We start from the raw sequence: 16,509 nt of genomic DNA, 5'->3' as shown, positions 1-16,509 counted from the left end.
CAATATATCTATATAATAGATAAATAATTCAACACTACTTTAAATTTAAATTCGCTAATAATTGGAATGAAGAAATTATTCTAAAAAATTATAATAAAATTCTTAGAAAAACTTCAAAAAATTTTAATAAAATTTTTTGCAACGATTCAATTATTTTCAAAAATTAAAATAATTGAATTTCAGGGAAGAATTAAATTATTTTCCCCCCAAATAATGAAATTCTTCACTAAAATTCAATTATTTTAAATATTCACAAGAATACAATTATTTTTATTACAATTTTAATAAAATTTCTCTAAAGAATTGAATTATTTTTAATAAATTTAAATAAAATTTTACATAAGAATTGAATTATTTGCCATACAATTTTAATTGAATTCGTCGAAAAAATTTTGCAAGAATTCAATTATTTTCATAAATAATAATAAAATTCTTTGCTAGAATTCAATTATTTTCAATATTATTTTTATAAAATTTCACGAAAGAATTTAATTATTTTTGAAGATTCTTATAAAATTCTTTTTAAGAATTCAATTATTCTCAATGCAGTTTCAATTAAATTTCTCGAAAGAATTGAATTATTTTTAATAAATTTTAATAAAATTCTACATAAGAATTGAATTATTTGCCATACAATTTTAATTGAATTCGTCGAAATCATTTGCAAGAATTCAATTATTTCCACACATAATAAAATTCTTTGCTGGAATTCAATTATTTTTAATAAAATTTCACGAAAGAACGCAAAAGAATTCAATTACTTTTTAAAATTTGGATAAAATACTTTATAAAAATTCAATTTCAGATAAAATTATAGAAGTCAGTTGAATATTGGAAGCGTTAGAATGTGAATTTTTAGAAATAATTCAATTTCAAGATTTTTATATTGCCTGAAAATTGGAAATTTTTATTGTCCTTCAAAAATTAATTATTTATTATTTTCCAAAAGAATTATTAAAGTTTTGAATAATTTTATTTAAAAATTCCAAGAAAACAATTTAATTTCGAAGGAATTGAATTTCTAATTGTTGGAATTTCCTTTTTTTCAAAAAGGTTTTATAATTTGAAATTATTGAAAATATTAATTCCTGTGGAAGAATAAATATTTATAAATATATAATCTGAAAAAAAGCTGAATGAAAGGAATTCTTCTCGCTAAATAAAACCCCATCTTTATCATTTCACACGTTTTATTATCAAGTAAAGTACAATTTACAATTCAAGTGCTTATTTTTTTTCGGTGTTGACTAATTTTTCTTCATATTTCAAAAAATTGCATCTATTAACTAACTTACGGTGAAATTCATTTTTTTATCTTTGCATACAAAATATAAGTTTCTAGGAATATAGTCATACTTTTAAAGACGTGCAAATAGCAATCGATTCAAAATTTTAAGATCAATGATTTTACGTCGATATAGATGATGAAAAATGGAATTTAATAATTAACTCTTTCTCAGTAAAGAATTCAAAATTATTAGCAAAAAAATTCTTTGAGATGGAAATTTTCTTTCTTTATAAGTTGAATGAGAAACTATTTGATACAAAAAGCTTCGAAACTTAAATAAATACATAATTATATGTAAAAAAAAGAAATGTAATTTTTAAAAATCATTTGAGTCTAATTATTTTTTCTCTTGACTTGTACATATTTTTTCACGAATAACTATTAGACAATTAATTTCAATATAAGATTACAACTATATTATTGAAATATTCAAAAAAGTTTAACACAATATTAAAGTACTTAAAAGGTACTTTAGATCATTGATAAATTATTCTTATTAATATTATTCATCTGTAATTTATCGCTCGTACGAGTGTACGACATTCTCTCTTTCTCTAAAAAAAAATTCTAGTAATTACTGTTTTGCCTTAAATTTAGTTTCTATACGTAAAATCATTCATTCTTTCTTTTTTCTTTTTTAAAAAAAAGGGTATTGCGAGTTTTTTCTTATAACTTTAAATCGCGGACATTTGATTTCAACGAGCGTTTTTTTTTTAAAAACTATTATAGTTGCTTCCTCCCAATTGACTGTTTCCATAACCACGATTGTTTGGCGAGTATCCTCTGAAATTGTTGCCAAGACCAGCTACACGCGTGCGTTAGAAAAGATTTTTCTTATAAATTTCATATTTAATTTCGAATTAATAAGTTGAGAAAATTGATTTACTTCCATTTTCCATTTTTTTTTCTTTTTTTGGAAAAGAGGTATTTTACTATTGAGAAATCTGAATGGTCGTTTTAAATATATATTCTGAGAATTTAAATTAAAATTACTTACAACCGCAGAAATTGCTAATTCCTCCGAGGGACATTCCACCACCGCCGCCGCCTCCACCGCCACCACCACCACTTGGTCCATTAGATGAGTTCAAGAACAGTTCAATATACCTATGAGACATGTGACTCTTATCCTATTGGAAAAGAAAATAAAAATCAGTTTCGAATTTCTAAAGAAATTAAAATTTTCCGAAAAAAATTTATAATAACCTTGGACATGGCTTTAACGGCTTCTTCGTGACAACCAAATTCAACGTCAGCTTCACCAGAAGCGCGACCACTGTTTTCCAAAATGATTCGAATATTTATTGGCACTAGAGGCCGGAAGAACTGAAATTAAAATAAATTTGTTAAATTAAAATAAATAATCTAAACGAAAATAAATTAAATTAAAATAAATAATTTAAACGAAAATAAGTTAAATTAAAATAAATAATTTAAACTAAAATAAATAAGTTAATTTTAATAGAAATAATAAATTACGTCAGCAATATCCTGTTCCGTAGCTCTAAAGGGTAGTCCTCTCATATGAACGCAATGCATGTGAGAATTATTGCCTCCATTCCAATTGTCACAATTTCCACGGAAATTACCACCGCCTTTCATATCCATTCCGCCGCCTCGCATTCCCATTCCACTTCCACGTGAAGAAAAATTATTACCACCGCCGCCGCCGCCACCGCCACCACCACCTCCCCACAATCCTCCGTCAAAATCTAAAATCAAAGAAAATTATAAGAAAATATTCTTCTGAATGAAAAAAAAATTCTGAGTTTCAAAAAAAAATCAGGGTTGCCACAAAATGATATTAAATATAAAATTCCAAGATTTTCCAGGTCAATACTTATGAAATTACAGTCAAAAATTTAAAAAATTTCTAGCCCAATAATACATCTTCAGCTCTAAGATTTTTTTTAAACTTCCAAATACCAAAAACTTAATAAGAATTACAAAGCAAAAATTTTTCTTCCTTAGATATTTTTATATGGCAATAAGATATTGTTTTTTGTTTACTAACCATTATTAGTACAAAAATTTTTTACTGGTCCTATCTGCGTCATCAAAATTAATTTAATTCACAATTCATAAAACGTAACCACAGCCGATAATCAGCAGAAGATGAGAAATTATTTTTTGAGCGAACTTTATTTTCTGTTTACCAACAATTGTTAGTACAAAAATTGATTTACTGCATTGAGAATAATTGAATTTGTACAAAGAATTTTATACAAATTCTTTTTTAAATAATTGAATTCTTTCAGGAAATTTTATTAAAATTATATTAAAAATAATTGAATTCCTGCCAATTTTATTATTATGTATGAAAAAATAATTGAATTCTTGCAAATGATTTCGACGAATTCAATTAAAATTGTGTTAAAAATAATTGAATCTCGTGGGAAGAATTTTATTAAATATTTTTCAAATAATTCAATTCTTTCGAGAAATTATATTAAATTTTTTCACAAATAATTTAATTGTTCTAATAAATTTCATTAAAGTTGAAGTTTTTTTAAATTTTTAATCAACTTCAAATCTTGTAAAGTTTAATGATTCTTTTCGAAAACTAGAATCAATGTAAAAATTAAATTAAATCTTTTCAATATTTTTAAAAGTTGATGGACAACAAAATTCATGATCCACAAGTTTTTAACGTTCAAATGAACGAAATATTTTATATTAAAAATATTTTTATAAATTACTGATTTGAATAAAAATTTAAAACTTAGACTCTACGTTTAAAAACTTTAAAAATTAATTTTTTTAATAGTGACTCAAAATTATTGTAATAAAAATTGAATTTAAAGAAGAAATAAATCAATTTCGTTCATTTGAACGTTCAGAACTTTAGGATCATCAAAATTCAGAATTTCCTTATCATTATCAATATTCTAGAAATTGAATATTTTTCCCAGTCCAATTTTAATTTTTCTGACTTTTTCCTAATTTCCCTGACCTGTCCCAATCCCGACAAAAATTAATTTTCCTTTTACATAAAGAAATAAATTCTTAAAGAATAACAAAACATATTTACCTCTATTTCTTGCATTTCGTCCATTATTGTTGAATCGATTCATTCCACCGAATCTATCGCGCTGATCGTATGGGGCTGGTCTTTGATTTATTCCAGTCAACGGACCACCTCGCATTTTTGGCCCAATACTAGCGCGTACTTCAGATAAACTGCTTCGGAAGATTTCGATATATCTGTTGACGATTGCCAAAAAAAGTTATTAGAAAAATATTTCAGAAAGAAACAGCCATAGAAAGAAAATATTCTCAGCATTTTCTCAATTAGAATATATTTTAGAATGTTTAATTAATTTTTGTTTTGTTTATTTTTGTTTGTAATTTTTACATAATACGACAAATACTTTTGTTTTTCTGACAGAGTTTAAAATATCAATGTGTGCCATTCCGATTATTCCACTTGACCAACTATGATTTAAGGTCTTTTTTCAACGTCACCAGATTTTTCTATTATAGATTTCATTTTCTATAACAATCAAAAACAAGTTTAGGTCGCGTTCTTTTTTTTTCTTAACTTTTACTTACAGACAACTGCCTAATATCTAAATATATAAATTTTAAAAATTAATAGATTATATTAACAGTCATATTATTATGACAAAATTAATTAATAAATAATTAAATTGTAGATATAATTTAAAAATATTTAAAAGTATATCACTCACTCCCAAGTAAGGTGTACCTAAGAAACAAATTTTAGTTTTGGGGTAAAAATGCAGAAAGAGAAGCAATTATACAATTACAAATAATGTTCAAGTCTTCTTTAATCCGAAATATTGCGTAGGATTTTATGGAATTCAACCGAAACTTCTAATTAAGGTAAACATAATACAAAATTTGCTTCTTAGGTTTCTTGGGAACACATAAAATATAATTTATGACATTATACTTACTATAATTAAAATAATTAATTACAAGCTTCGCACTAAATAATTAATTTTCAAAAAGTGTCAAATAGTAGCTTTAAGAATGAAAAAAGTAATAAAAAAAATGTAGCTATCGAAAAATTAAATTTGACGACTGAAAAATACGTTTTAAATTTACAAAAATTAGAACAAAAAAAAAAATTTGATTCTATATTTCCCTGATTTTCATAAAAAATATTCACTTTTTTTCTCAACCTATTATATTTCAAAATAACTTTTTAAAAGTAAAAATATAAATTTTTTTTAAAATATAAAATTTACTTCAATTAAATTTGAAAAAAACTTGCAATTAATTGGAAATTTAAATAAATATTTTTACTTTTTGCTTCAAATTAACTGTACTCAAAAAATTTAAATTAAAATTTTTCAAAAGACTAATTTTTTTCATAATTTTCTAAATTAAATTATTCATACTTGAATAATTTTTATTCAATAAATTATAATAAATAAATTATCTCTTAGAATTAAATAATTATAAATAATGTTATCAAAATTATGCAAATAATTCATTTTTTTCTAAAAATTTTAATAAAATTTTTGAAAATAATTACATTTTTCGAGGAATTCATTTAAAATTGTATTAAAAATAATTTAAATAGTGTAAAGAATTTGATTCTTTATAAAAATAATTCAATTCTTACAGCAAATTTCAGTAAATTTTTGTAAATAATTAAACTTGTTTAAAGAATTTTATTATTTATCAAAATAATTGAATTCTTTCAACGAATTTCAAGAAATTTTCATAAATAATTGAATTCCTGTGAAAATTTATTTGTATATTTTAAAATAATTGAATTCTTGCAACAATGTTTGGTAAATTTTTTTAAATAATTGAATTTCTGTGAAAATTTATTTGTATTCAATTAAATAATTGAATTCCTGTGAAAATTTAAGAAAATAATTGAATTCTTGCAACAATTTTCAGCAAATTTTTTTAAATAATTGAATTTCTGTAAAAATATTTTTTTTATTAAACTAATTGAATTCTTGCAACAATTTTCAGTATATATTTTTAAATAATTGAATTTCTGTGAGGAATTTTATTATTTATGAAAATAATTGAATTCTTGCAACGAATTTTAGTAAATTTTTTTAAATAATTGAATTCCTGTGAAAATTTAAGAAAAGAATTGAATTCTTGCAACAATTTTTAGTAAATTTTTTTAAATAATTGATTTTCTGTGAAAATTTATTTTTATTTATTAAAATAATTGAATTCTTGCAACAATTTTCAGTAAATTTTTTTAAGTACTTGAATTTCTGTGAAAATTTATTTTTATTTATTAAAATAATTGAATTCTTGCAACAATTTTCAGTCAATTTTTTTTAAATAATTGCATTTCTGTGAGGAATTTTATTATTTATAAAAATTATTTTTGGAAATTATATTTCATATAATTGAATTTCTGTTAAAATATTTTTATTCATGATATTAATTGAATTTTTCTAAATTATTTTATTAATTTTCTTTTTTAAATAATTGAATTTGTTTGAGAAATTGTAATAGTAGATTTTGAAAATATTTAAATTTTAGTGAAGGATTTCATTATTAGTGAAAATAATTGAATTCATGTAAAAAAATTTTGAATTGTTTCTAAGAAGAATATTTATTAATAATTAATTAATAATTATTTTATTTCAACTATTAGCGGATTTAAATTTTAAAGTAGTTCAAATTTTGAAAAAAAAATAAAAAAAGTATTTTTTAGTGTCACAAATTTTAAAAACAGTATCCAAATAGTAACTAATGGTAAAAAAAGTAGTAAATAGTAGGTTTTAGTAGATGAGTGCGAAGCCTGTAATTATAAATACAGAAATTTATTATTGATGAAATCTATATTTTGATTTTCTTTAAATTTAGAAATGCAAGTGAACTTTAATTCAACATTTCCATGAAATTGTTAATTTTCAGAGACAAGTGACTCTGAAAATTATAGTAAATTATATATTATAATTGTTTAAAGTGCACTTACTAAAGAATATTATAATATAATAAAATAAACGTTTACCACCTGCGGCGTGCCCACCCTTCGTCGGTTGATAGTCTTGGGGCAGCCCTACCCACCTCCCATGGGGTATGAAGATGGTGTAAGGGGGTACCACCTCCCGCCCAGCACCCACCCCTAGGGTTCAGTAGGGCCAACAGTACTTTTTTGCTTGCTTACGTCTCATTCTCGTGTGCTCAAAAAACCATCACACTCTCTCTCTCTCTTTCTCTTCATTCTATTTCTTTTTTTTTCTTATAAAATTTGTTCTCTAATTACAAAAACTCACAAAAAATTGTAACCAATTTTAAATTATAAACTCTGACCAAGTTGGAATTATTTCTCGAAAAATTTGCCTTTGTCTTAGAAAATACTATCCAACTCATTCAGAGATAATTTTCTTACAAATATATCTCAAGTGTGAAGCGACCATTCGAAAAAAAAAATAAATAAATATGTAAAAAATTTACATTGAAAAACAATGTCGGTGACGTGTCATAGTTGGCAAATGTGTTCTTTTAATAGACCTATTTTTTTCTCTGGCAAATTTAATTTTTTTTTTGCCAATCAAAAAACTAAATTGAAAAAAAAAATGAAAATAAAATACAAAATAGCGGGAGAAAAAAGAATTTCTGTCCCTCTTATGAAATAAAAAATCGTAAACCTATATTGTAAACTACAATCGTAAAATGATATTGAAAAATCATAAGTATACCCAAACCCATCAGGCCCCACCTGTGTCCTATCTTTTCCTTGTGTTTCTGCAGAGCGCGCTCCGCAACATCTTTGTTAACAAATTGAACGTAAGCCTCCCCAGTACTGCGGCCCGTGAAGTCTGTTGGTAGCGAAATCCCGTTCGGCAATATCTCCAACCCTGACCCACACATAATCAAACAACCATATTGTAGCGAAACGCCCAATTATCAATTAGATATATCGTCAACTTATTTATTTTTTTTTTTCATTTATTTATTTTTTCAAAGAGAAATTAAAAAAGAAAAAAAACACCCTTACACAAAGCGAAAAAACAAACCATCTCTATTAAAGTTGGCGTCCAAAAATCATTTTTACTCATTCTCTTTATTTTTTTTTTATAGAATATCAGGGACATAAAACAAAAAATTCGATTTTTTCGATTTTAAAGAAAACGCAAAAATAATTTTTGTATCCAATAAATATTTTGTTGTCTACAAAAATAGATACTCGACACACGCTCATAAAAAAACCGATAACTCCTTTTTATCAAGTGTGGAAAAAATCGAAAATCTATTTCATTTTCCCTGTTTTAACACTAATTTTTGTAAAAAAAAATATTTTATCAAATTTAGATACACTGGAAAAAAACTATTTAACTTTAAAGAAAACCTTTTATCTTAAGCAGATTTTCCTCTTAATGTTTATTTAAGAAGAAAATACATTTATTTAGAACAAAAGGAAAGTCTTTTAATTTTTAAACAATAACCTTTAATTATTAAAATAGGAACCGTTTTAAAATTGAAAGGAACCGTTTTTGAAATGAAAATAATAGATTTAATTAATTTATATATTTAATTATTTAATAATAATAATAATAATAATAATTGTTTAAAATTATTTATAGTATTATATATCATTTTTAAATTAATTAAAATTATTAATTTTATTTTATTCAATTCTAAATCAATTCTTTTTAGAAACTTTTACGAGAATTCAATTATTTAAATACAAAAATAAATGATTTATTGAATAATTAAATATTTCTTAACTTTGAATTATTATAAACTATATCAACATATTTTAAAATAATTGAATTCTTTCAAAGAATTTTATTTAAATTTTTAAGAATAGTTGCATTTTTCGCGGAATTTATTTAAAATTATATTAAAAATAATTTAAATCCTGCGATGAGTATTAATATTTATAAAAATAATTGAATTCTGACAACGATTATTATTAAAGATTACTATTAAAATTTTAAAAAATTATTGAATTCCTGAGAATTTTATAAAAATCTATTTAGATAATTGATTTTTTTTTTTTGAAAAATATAAGGAAAATTCTGTTTTAAATAATTGAATTCCTGTGAAAATTTTTTTATTTATGAAAATAATTGAATGTTTGCAAAGAATTTTATAAACATTTTGTTTAAATTCTTTAATTTTTTTGGGAAATTTTTTATTAAAATATTAGATATTAAAAATCATTGAATGTCTGCGAAATTTGTTATACTTTTGATCCTTTTGATAAATAATTGAATTCTTGACACAAATTTTATTATTTGCGAAAATAATTGAATTTTTGCAACGAATTGTATTAAAATTTTTTAAAAAATAATTGAATTCCTGAGAAGAATTTTTTTATTTTTAAAAATAAGTAACTCTATTAAAATTTTTTTATTTCAACTGTTAACAAATTTAAAGTAGTGTTAATTCTCAAACATGGAACAAAAGTAGCTTTTAGTGTAAAAAAATACACGTCAAACCTTTTGTAAATTTAAAAGATTCCTTTTACAATAAAATGAATTTTATAAATCATTAAAGGACTTGTTTAAAAAAAAATAGTTTTGTTTAATAAATCATTTTTCTCAGTGTATTTGTATATATTTTATTAAAAAATCCTCCGATATTAATTTTCTAATTCAAACTTGGATATCTTTTTTTTAAAAGAAAAGAAAAATATCAAGATGGAATTTGTAAAAAAATTATTTCATTTCAAAATATGAATTGCGAAGAAAATGGAAAATATAAGAGAAAAAAAAGCAATTAGAGAAAAAATTATTTCAAATACCTGAGAAAAATTGGGCGATTTCTTCTTTTGAACAACCAAACGGAAGACCACGTAGCCTAACGCATCCGTCGTCCATAACGTTTTCAAGATTTAAGCCACTTCTTTTCACCACCCAATCCATTTCTCCTCGTTTTGCTTTGAATACTGCAAAAAAAATTTAATTAATTTTCATTCATATTGTTTCGAAGAAAATTTAAATCCCTTTCTGTATTTTAATTAAAATTCGTATTGAAAATAATTGAATTCTTTTAAGGAATTGTATCAAAATTTTGGAAAGCAATTGAATTCTTTTAAGGAATTTTATTAAAAAATTTTTAAACAATTCAATTCCGTTAAGAAATTTTATAAAAATTGAATTGAAAATGAATTCCTGCGAAGAATTGTATTATTTATGAAAATTATTGTATTCTTGACAAGAATTGAATTCGAATTTTTGAAAATAATTTATTGTCCAGAAGAAAATTAAAATTTCTTTTAAGAATTTATTCGTTGTTTTAAATTACCTTCAATATAACGATGACCCATGTGATCTCTGTCTCTTTTGCATGCTTTCTCAATATCTTCTTCGGAGTCCATTTCAATATATGCTTCTCCACTAGGTCGTCCTTCTCGAGACATTGTCATGTGAATACCGGCTTTTCCATGCGAAATACTGCAGTCGCAAAAGAATTTCATAATTTCATCCACCGTTGTCGACCAGGGTAAACCCCTCACCTTCACGACATAACCCTCCTCGTCATGATCACCACTGTTATTCGACATCCTCTTGTCGTTCTAATGACAATAAATATAATTATAAATCACGCAATTTCCAGTCCCTTCTCGTTTCTTTTCTTTTTCCGAAAAGAAAAGGCAAAACACAAATCAAGGATGAAAAAACAGGTTTTATATATTTAGTTCAAACAAGAAATCACCGAAAAAAGGCATAAAAAAGAAATGTCGCAGAAATCTTCTTTTGTAGAAAAAAAAGAACCTCGTAAACTTAAACTACCAAAAAGTTGTTCAAAAATCCCGCAATATAAATTTAACGAATACTGATATTAGGTAAAAATTATAAAGAAAAAATGATTTACTTTTTAAAACGTGTGTGTCAAAGCGAAAATATTAAAGGGACGCTAACTGATACGATTTTAGGAATTGCAAATTAATCAAATTAATCATTAAAATATGTTGTTTTACTACTTACGAATTTATTCGGGTCTGTTTGTTCCCCCAATCGTTTGATAATTCAATAAAAAACCTTTTATTTAGATGTATTTTATATGTCCGCGATAATGTCAGGAAATACTCCGGAGGCAATGAAAATTCACTGCTAAAATGGCGGAAAACGAGTGAAAGGGGAACGCTCGTTCTTCCCACACTCGTGCAATGATTTTTCTCAACGCTGATTGGTCAAATTTTTCCGGCTTTCTTGCGCATTTATTTATCAAGTTCGGAAAATTTAAATCATTTTTTTTATTTAAATAAAAATAATATTCTCCCTGGTGCATATTTTCCTCTTCTCGATTCTTAAAATCGTATTAGAAACTTAAAAAGCCCAAAAAAACATCGAAAATTTAGTAAAAACTCCAAAAATATCGAAAAAATTACATATAAAGCTGCGTTCACAGTAACATTTTTCCGCGCGAAATTTAAGAGTGATAAAAATATTTGAAAAAAAGAAATTTATTCTTGTTTATTAATTTCTAAAATTTTAATAAAATTCTTCACAAGAATTCAATTATTTTTTCATAAATAATAACAATCTTCGTAAGAATTCAATTATTTTTATAAATAGTAAAATATTTGCAAAAATTCAATTATTTTTTAACAAAATTTTAATAAAATTTCACTAACGAATACAATTATTTTCTAAAAAATTTAATAAATCATTCGAAATAATTCAATTATTTTTTTAAATTCTTTGAATAAATTAAATTATTTTTAATAAAATTTTAATACCATTTCACGAAAGAATTCAATTTTTTTTTTATTTTTTAATAATATTTTTCAAGAAAATTCAATTATTTTTTAAAATTGTAATAAATCCTTCAAAACAATTTAATTATAGTTATAAATAGCAAAATTCATTGAGGAAATTCAATTATTTTCCAAAAAAATTTCACGAAAGAATTCAATTTTTCTCTTAAATTGTTATTAAAATATTTCAAAAAAATTCAAATATTTTCTAAAATTTTAATAAATCATTCAAAATAATTCAATTATTTTTTTATATAGTAAAATTCTTTGCAAAAATTCGATTATTTTTAATACAATTTTAACAACATTTCGAGAAAGAATTCAATTTTTTCTCATTTTTTAATAATATTTTTCGAAAAAATCAATTATTTTAAAAAAATTCAATTATTTTCTAAAATTTTAATAAATCTTTCGAAACAATTCAATTTTATTTATCAAAAGTAAAATTTTTTGCAAAAATTCAATTTTTTTCTTAATTTGTTATAAATTTTTTCCAAAGTATTCAATTATTTTTTTAAATTTTAATAAAAATTAATAATTAAATGTTCAATTTCAATTTTTAACAAACACGATTATTTTAAAAACTTGAAAGAAATTGTTGATAAAATTTAATTATTTTCGAAATTTTCAATTAAGATTATTTAAGAAACTCTATTATTTAAAAAAAATTCAAAGAAATTCTTCAAAGAAAATTTAATAAGAATTTTCAAAAATTTTAACAAAATTTTTCGCGAGAATTTAATTATTTTCCTAAATAATAAAATTCTTCGAAGGAATTCTATTATTCGAATCTCAAGGAAATATTCGACATTTTGGATAAATTTCATGCTCGTGGAAGAAGATTTTTGAAATTTTTATTTTTAAACAAACCTGTTTATAGGAAATTAATACATTTAGTCATTTAATTTCATAATTGTTATAACTATTCAAAAAAATGTTTTTACTTTTTAGATTTATACATACAATATTTTAGACCATTTACGCATTATTTATTTTGGTAAATTAAAAAATAATCGCTAACTTAACATTTTGAAATAAAGAGTCATCCTGTCATTTTTAATCTTAAAATAGCGTATTGTATTCCTTATTATATATTAAATATTCAGTATCAACATTTAGTGTACATAATATAAAAATTATGACGCCAATCAAATCGAACTTATTTTGTGGATCAACTTCAAATTCAAATTTTCACCTAATGATATGTTAATTTTAGTACATAATAATCAGTCAGTAATTAAATTACAGTCAATTTTTCATTATAATAATAATAATAATAATAATAATAGTAATAAATCCATTGTTAAGGTAAATTTTCCCGGTAAATTTGTTTGACAGAATTAAATCTGCCTTTGAAATCACAAAGTGTTAAAAGAAAAATCTTTGGCTTTGAAATTGATCCAAAAAAATCTGTTCAGATTTTGTTAATTTAACACTCACTCGTATGAACTCGTATAACAAATTCGCTGTTGTATGTCGTAGAGATCATTTTTCTTTTTCGTAAACAAATGAAAAGGGAAAGTTTATCACTCGTAGTATTTGTAAAATATACACAATTCTTTTTTTTTTTTTTTTTCTTTCTTTTTTTGCACAAGTTATTGTCCCAAAACTTGACCTCGGCCCCAATTGTAACCACCGAATACATTTCTCCCTTGAGCTTGTGCTCCCTGAGGTGCTGCTGTTCGTTGCGATGGAGCCGTTCCAAATCCTCTAATACCTCCTCTTTGTGGTGGGAAATAATTTTCCAAAATTTTCGGCGTACTTAAAAGATCTGGTCCACCGAATTCCTGGGGATATTTGAATTTAAAGAAGAAGTACAAATGTCCCACCAGAATGCCCACCAATTCCAACATTCCACCGCCGGAGATAATCAAATTGAAGCCAAATAGCACCCAAGGTAAATACATTGCCTTGAATTTTGTTCCTGAAAAAATAAATCAAAAATTCCTTTATTCAAATGATTTAGAGAAAAAGACAAAATTAATTTTCAGGCTTCGCAATCAATAATTAATTTTAAAAAATTAGCAAATTATGTAAATAATTGAGTTTTTTCTAAAAATTTTAATAACATTTTTAAAAATAATTCCATTTTTCGAGGATTAATTTCATTAAATTTTTTTCCATAATTGAATTTCTGTGAATAATTTTTTTAATTATGAAAATAATTGAATTCTTGCAACGAATTACAGTAAATTTTATTAAATAATTGAATTTCTGTGAAGAATTTTATTATTTAAGAAAAAAATGCAATTCCTGCAATGAATTTCAGTAAATTATTTTAAATAATTGAATTTCTGTAAAAAATTTTTTATTTAAGAAAATAATTGAATTCTAGCAACGAATTTCAGTAAATTTTTTAAATAATTGAATTTTTGTAAAGAATTTTTTTATTTTTAAAAATAATTGAATTCTTGCAACGAATTTTAGTTAATTTTTTTACATAATTGAATTTCTGTAAAGAATTTTACTATTTATGAAAATAATTGAATTAATGCCACGAATTTCAGTAAATTTTTTTAAATAATTGAATTTGTTTAAAGAATTTTAATAACATTTTTTAATTTTGAGGAATTCATTTAAAATTGTAATTAAAATAATTGAAATCGTTTAAAGAATTATTGTATTATTTATAAAAATAATTGAATTCTTTCTATGATTTTTTTGATAAATATTGAAAATAAATAATTGATTGTTTAGATGAAAATTATTCTAATTATTTCTCTGATTTAAATTAAAATTATATTAAAAATAATAAATTGAACTCTTTATTTAAATTTGTATCAAAAGTTTTTGAAAATAATTGACTTCGTTTCTCTAAAATTCTATCAAATATTTTTGAAAATATTTAATATTTTAATAAAATTTTTGAAAATAATAACATTTTTTGAGGAATTCATTTAAAATTGTAATTAAAATAATTGAAATCGTTTGAAGAATTGTATTATTTATAAAAATACTTGAATTCTTGCAGGGAATTTCAGCAAATTTTTAAATAATTAAATTTGTTTAAAGAATTTTAATAAAATTTTTGAAAATAATTGAATTTGTTTAAAGAATTTTAATAAAATTTTGAAAATAATTGAATTTGTTTAAAGAATTTTAATAAAATTTTTGAAAATAATTGAATTTGTTTAAAGAATTTTAATAAAATTTTGAAAATAATTGAATTTGTTTAAAGAATTTTAATAAAATTTTTGAAAATCATTACATTTTTTTAAGGAATTCATTTAAAATTGTATTAAAAATTATTATTTAAATTTGTTTGAAGAATTTTATTATTTATAAAAATAATTGAATTCTTGCAAGGATTTCAGTAAATTTTGAAATAATTGAATTCCTGTGAAGAATTTTATTATAAATGAAAATAATTAAATTCTTGCAACGAATTTCAGTAAATTTTTTTAAATAATTGAATTTCTGTGAAGAATTTTATTATTTATGAAAATAATTGAATTCTTGCAACGAATTTTTGTAAATTTCTTTAAATAATTGAATTCTTTTGAGATTGATAATTATTTTACTTCAACTATTAGCGAAATTAAATTTTAAAATAGTTGAAATTTTGAAAAAATAGAAAGAAGTAACCTTTAGTGTCACAAATTTAAAAAAAGTCTTCAAATAGTAGCTAATGTTAAAAAAAGTAGTAAATAGTTAGTTTTAGTAGTCGAGTACGAAGTCTGAATTATGCATTAAAAGCAAATAGAAATGCAAATACAAAAACCGAATTACGCAACACTACGCATTCGAAAATATTGAAATTACCATTTTTACAATAAAAGTTTTCACTTGAACTTAAAAAAACACTCACCAAACCAAAAGTTGACAATGACATCTTTATTTAATTGACACCAAATGTATAATACGCTGAGGACCATGGGATCCATTAATAGAGGGAAATCTCCAATAAGACCGGCGATAACACAACAAATCCAATTAAACAGCAACATAAAGAAATAATCAGCTGGTCTTCCTTCATATTCACCTCTTTCCAATCTCAATGAATAATTATACAAAAAATAACAGTTTATCATAAAATGAAAACCTGTCGGAGGACTGAGGGGATAGAAAAATACACTTGTTACTGCTCGCCAAATTTCAAATTTGTGTACAAACGGATCGTATAAAAGCACTAATGTCATTGGATTTAAAAGACCAAATCTGCCAATTAATGACAGACAACCGGTCAAAAGCAACCAATATCTCGTAAATATTGGCAGAGAATTAAACCAGTCCCCCACATCAGACATTTTTTTTATTTTTTTTGTCTCACACTTTGACGAATATTTAACAACTATTACACTATTCTAATCTTTCTTATTCACTGACGTGTCACTTTACAATTTTCTCTTTAAATTAAAAACAGTGTTGTAAACCACGTAAACTGCTTTATATAGAACTGCACACATCGAATATATTCTAGGTTAAACCTTTGAACTTGATATTTGAAAACGAAAAGTGATTCAAATTTTCGTCATTAGCCGTAGATGGCGTATGTTCCAACTTAATAAAAAAGGACGTTATTATGTAATTTAATTGCAAAATTTGATTGGTCAAAGTT

The 16,509-nt window shown here is 23.1% G+C and overlaps 2 protein-coding genes across 2 annotated transcripts; both read right to left on the bottom strand.

The window, feature by feature from the left end:
• Positions 1 to 1,172: 1,172 nt before the first annotated feature.
• Positions 1,173 to 11,336, bottom strand: LOC122502206 (heterogeneous nuclear ribonucleoprotein H2-like). Its single transcript, XM_043612179.1, has 9 exons — positions 11,179 to 11,336; positions 10,496 to 10,766; positions 9,993 to 10,136; positions 7,962 to 8,100; positions 4,320 to 4,492; positions 2,768 to 3,000; positions 2,495 to 2,614; positions 2,286 to 2,418; positions 1,173 to 2,093 (listed from the first exon to the last, which is right to left on the bottom strand). Exons 2-9 carry the CDS (start codon positions 10,752 to 10,754, stop codon positions 2,002 to 2,004), a joined length of 1,293 nt encoding a protein of 430 aa, XP_043468114.1. The 5' UTR covers positions 10,755 to 10,766; positions 11,179 to 11,336; the 3' UTR covers positions 1,173 to 2,001.
• A 1,452-nt stretch (positions 11,337 to 12,788) lies between these two features.
• Positions 12,789 to 16,410, bottom strand: LOC122504851 (derlin-1). The gene is made up of 2 exons (XM_043616188.1): positions 15,760 to 16,410; positions 12,789 to 13,875 (listed from the first exon to the last, which is right to left on the bottom strand). The coding sequence occupies exons 1-2, from the start codon at positions 16,196 to 16,198 to the stop codon at positions 13,547 to 13,549; spliced, it is 768 nt and encodes a 255-aa protein (XP_043472123.1). The 5' UTR covers positions 16,199 to 16,410; the 3' UTR covers positions 12,789 to 13,546.
• Positions 16,411 to 16,509: the final 99 nt, after the last annotated feature.

This window comes from Leptopilina heterotoma, unplaced genomic scaffold (assembly GCF_015476425.1).
Source record: "Leptopilina heterotoma isolate Lh14 unplaced genomic scaffold, ASM1547642v1 Lhet_0, whole genome shotgun sequence".
NCBI classification, from domain to species: Eukaryota; Metazoa; Arthropoda; class Insecta; order Hymenoptera; family Figitidae; genus Leptopilina; species Leptopilina heterotoma.
The sequence above is the reverse complement of the archived record's forward strand: the minus strand, read 5'-3'. Positions and strand labels throughout refer to the sequence as shown.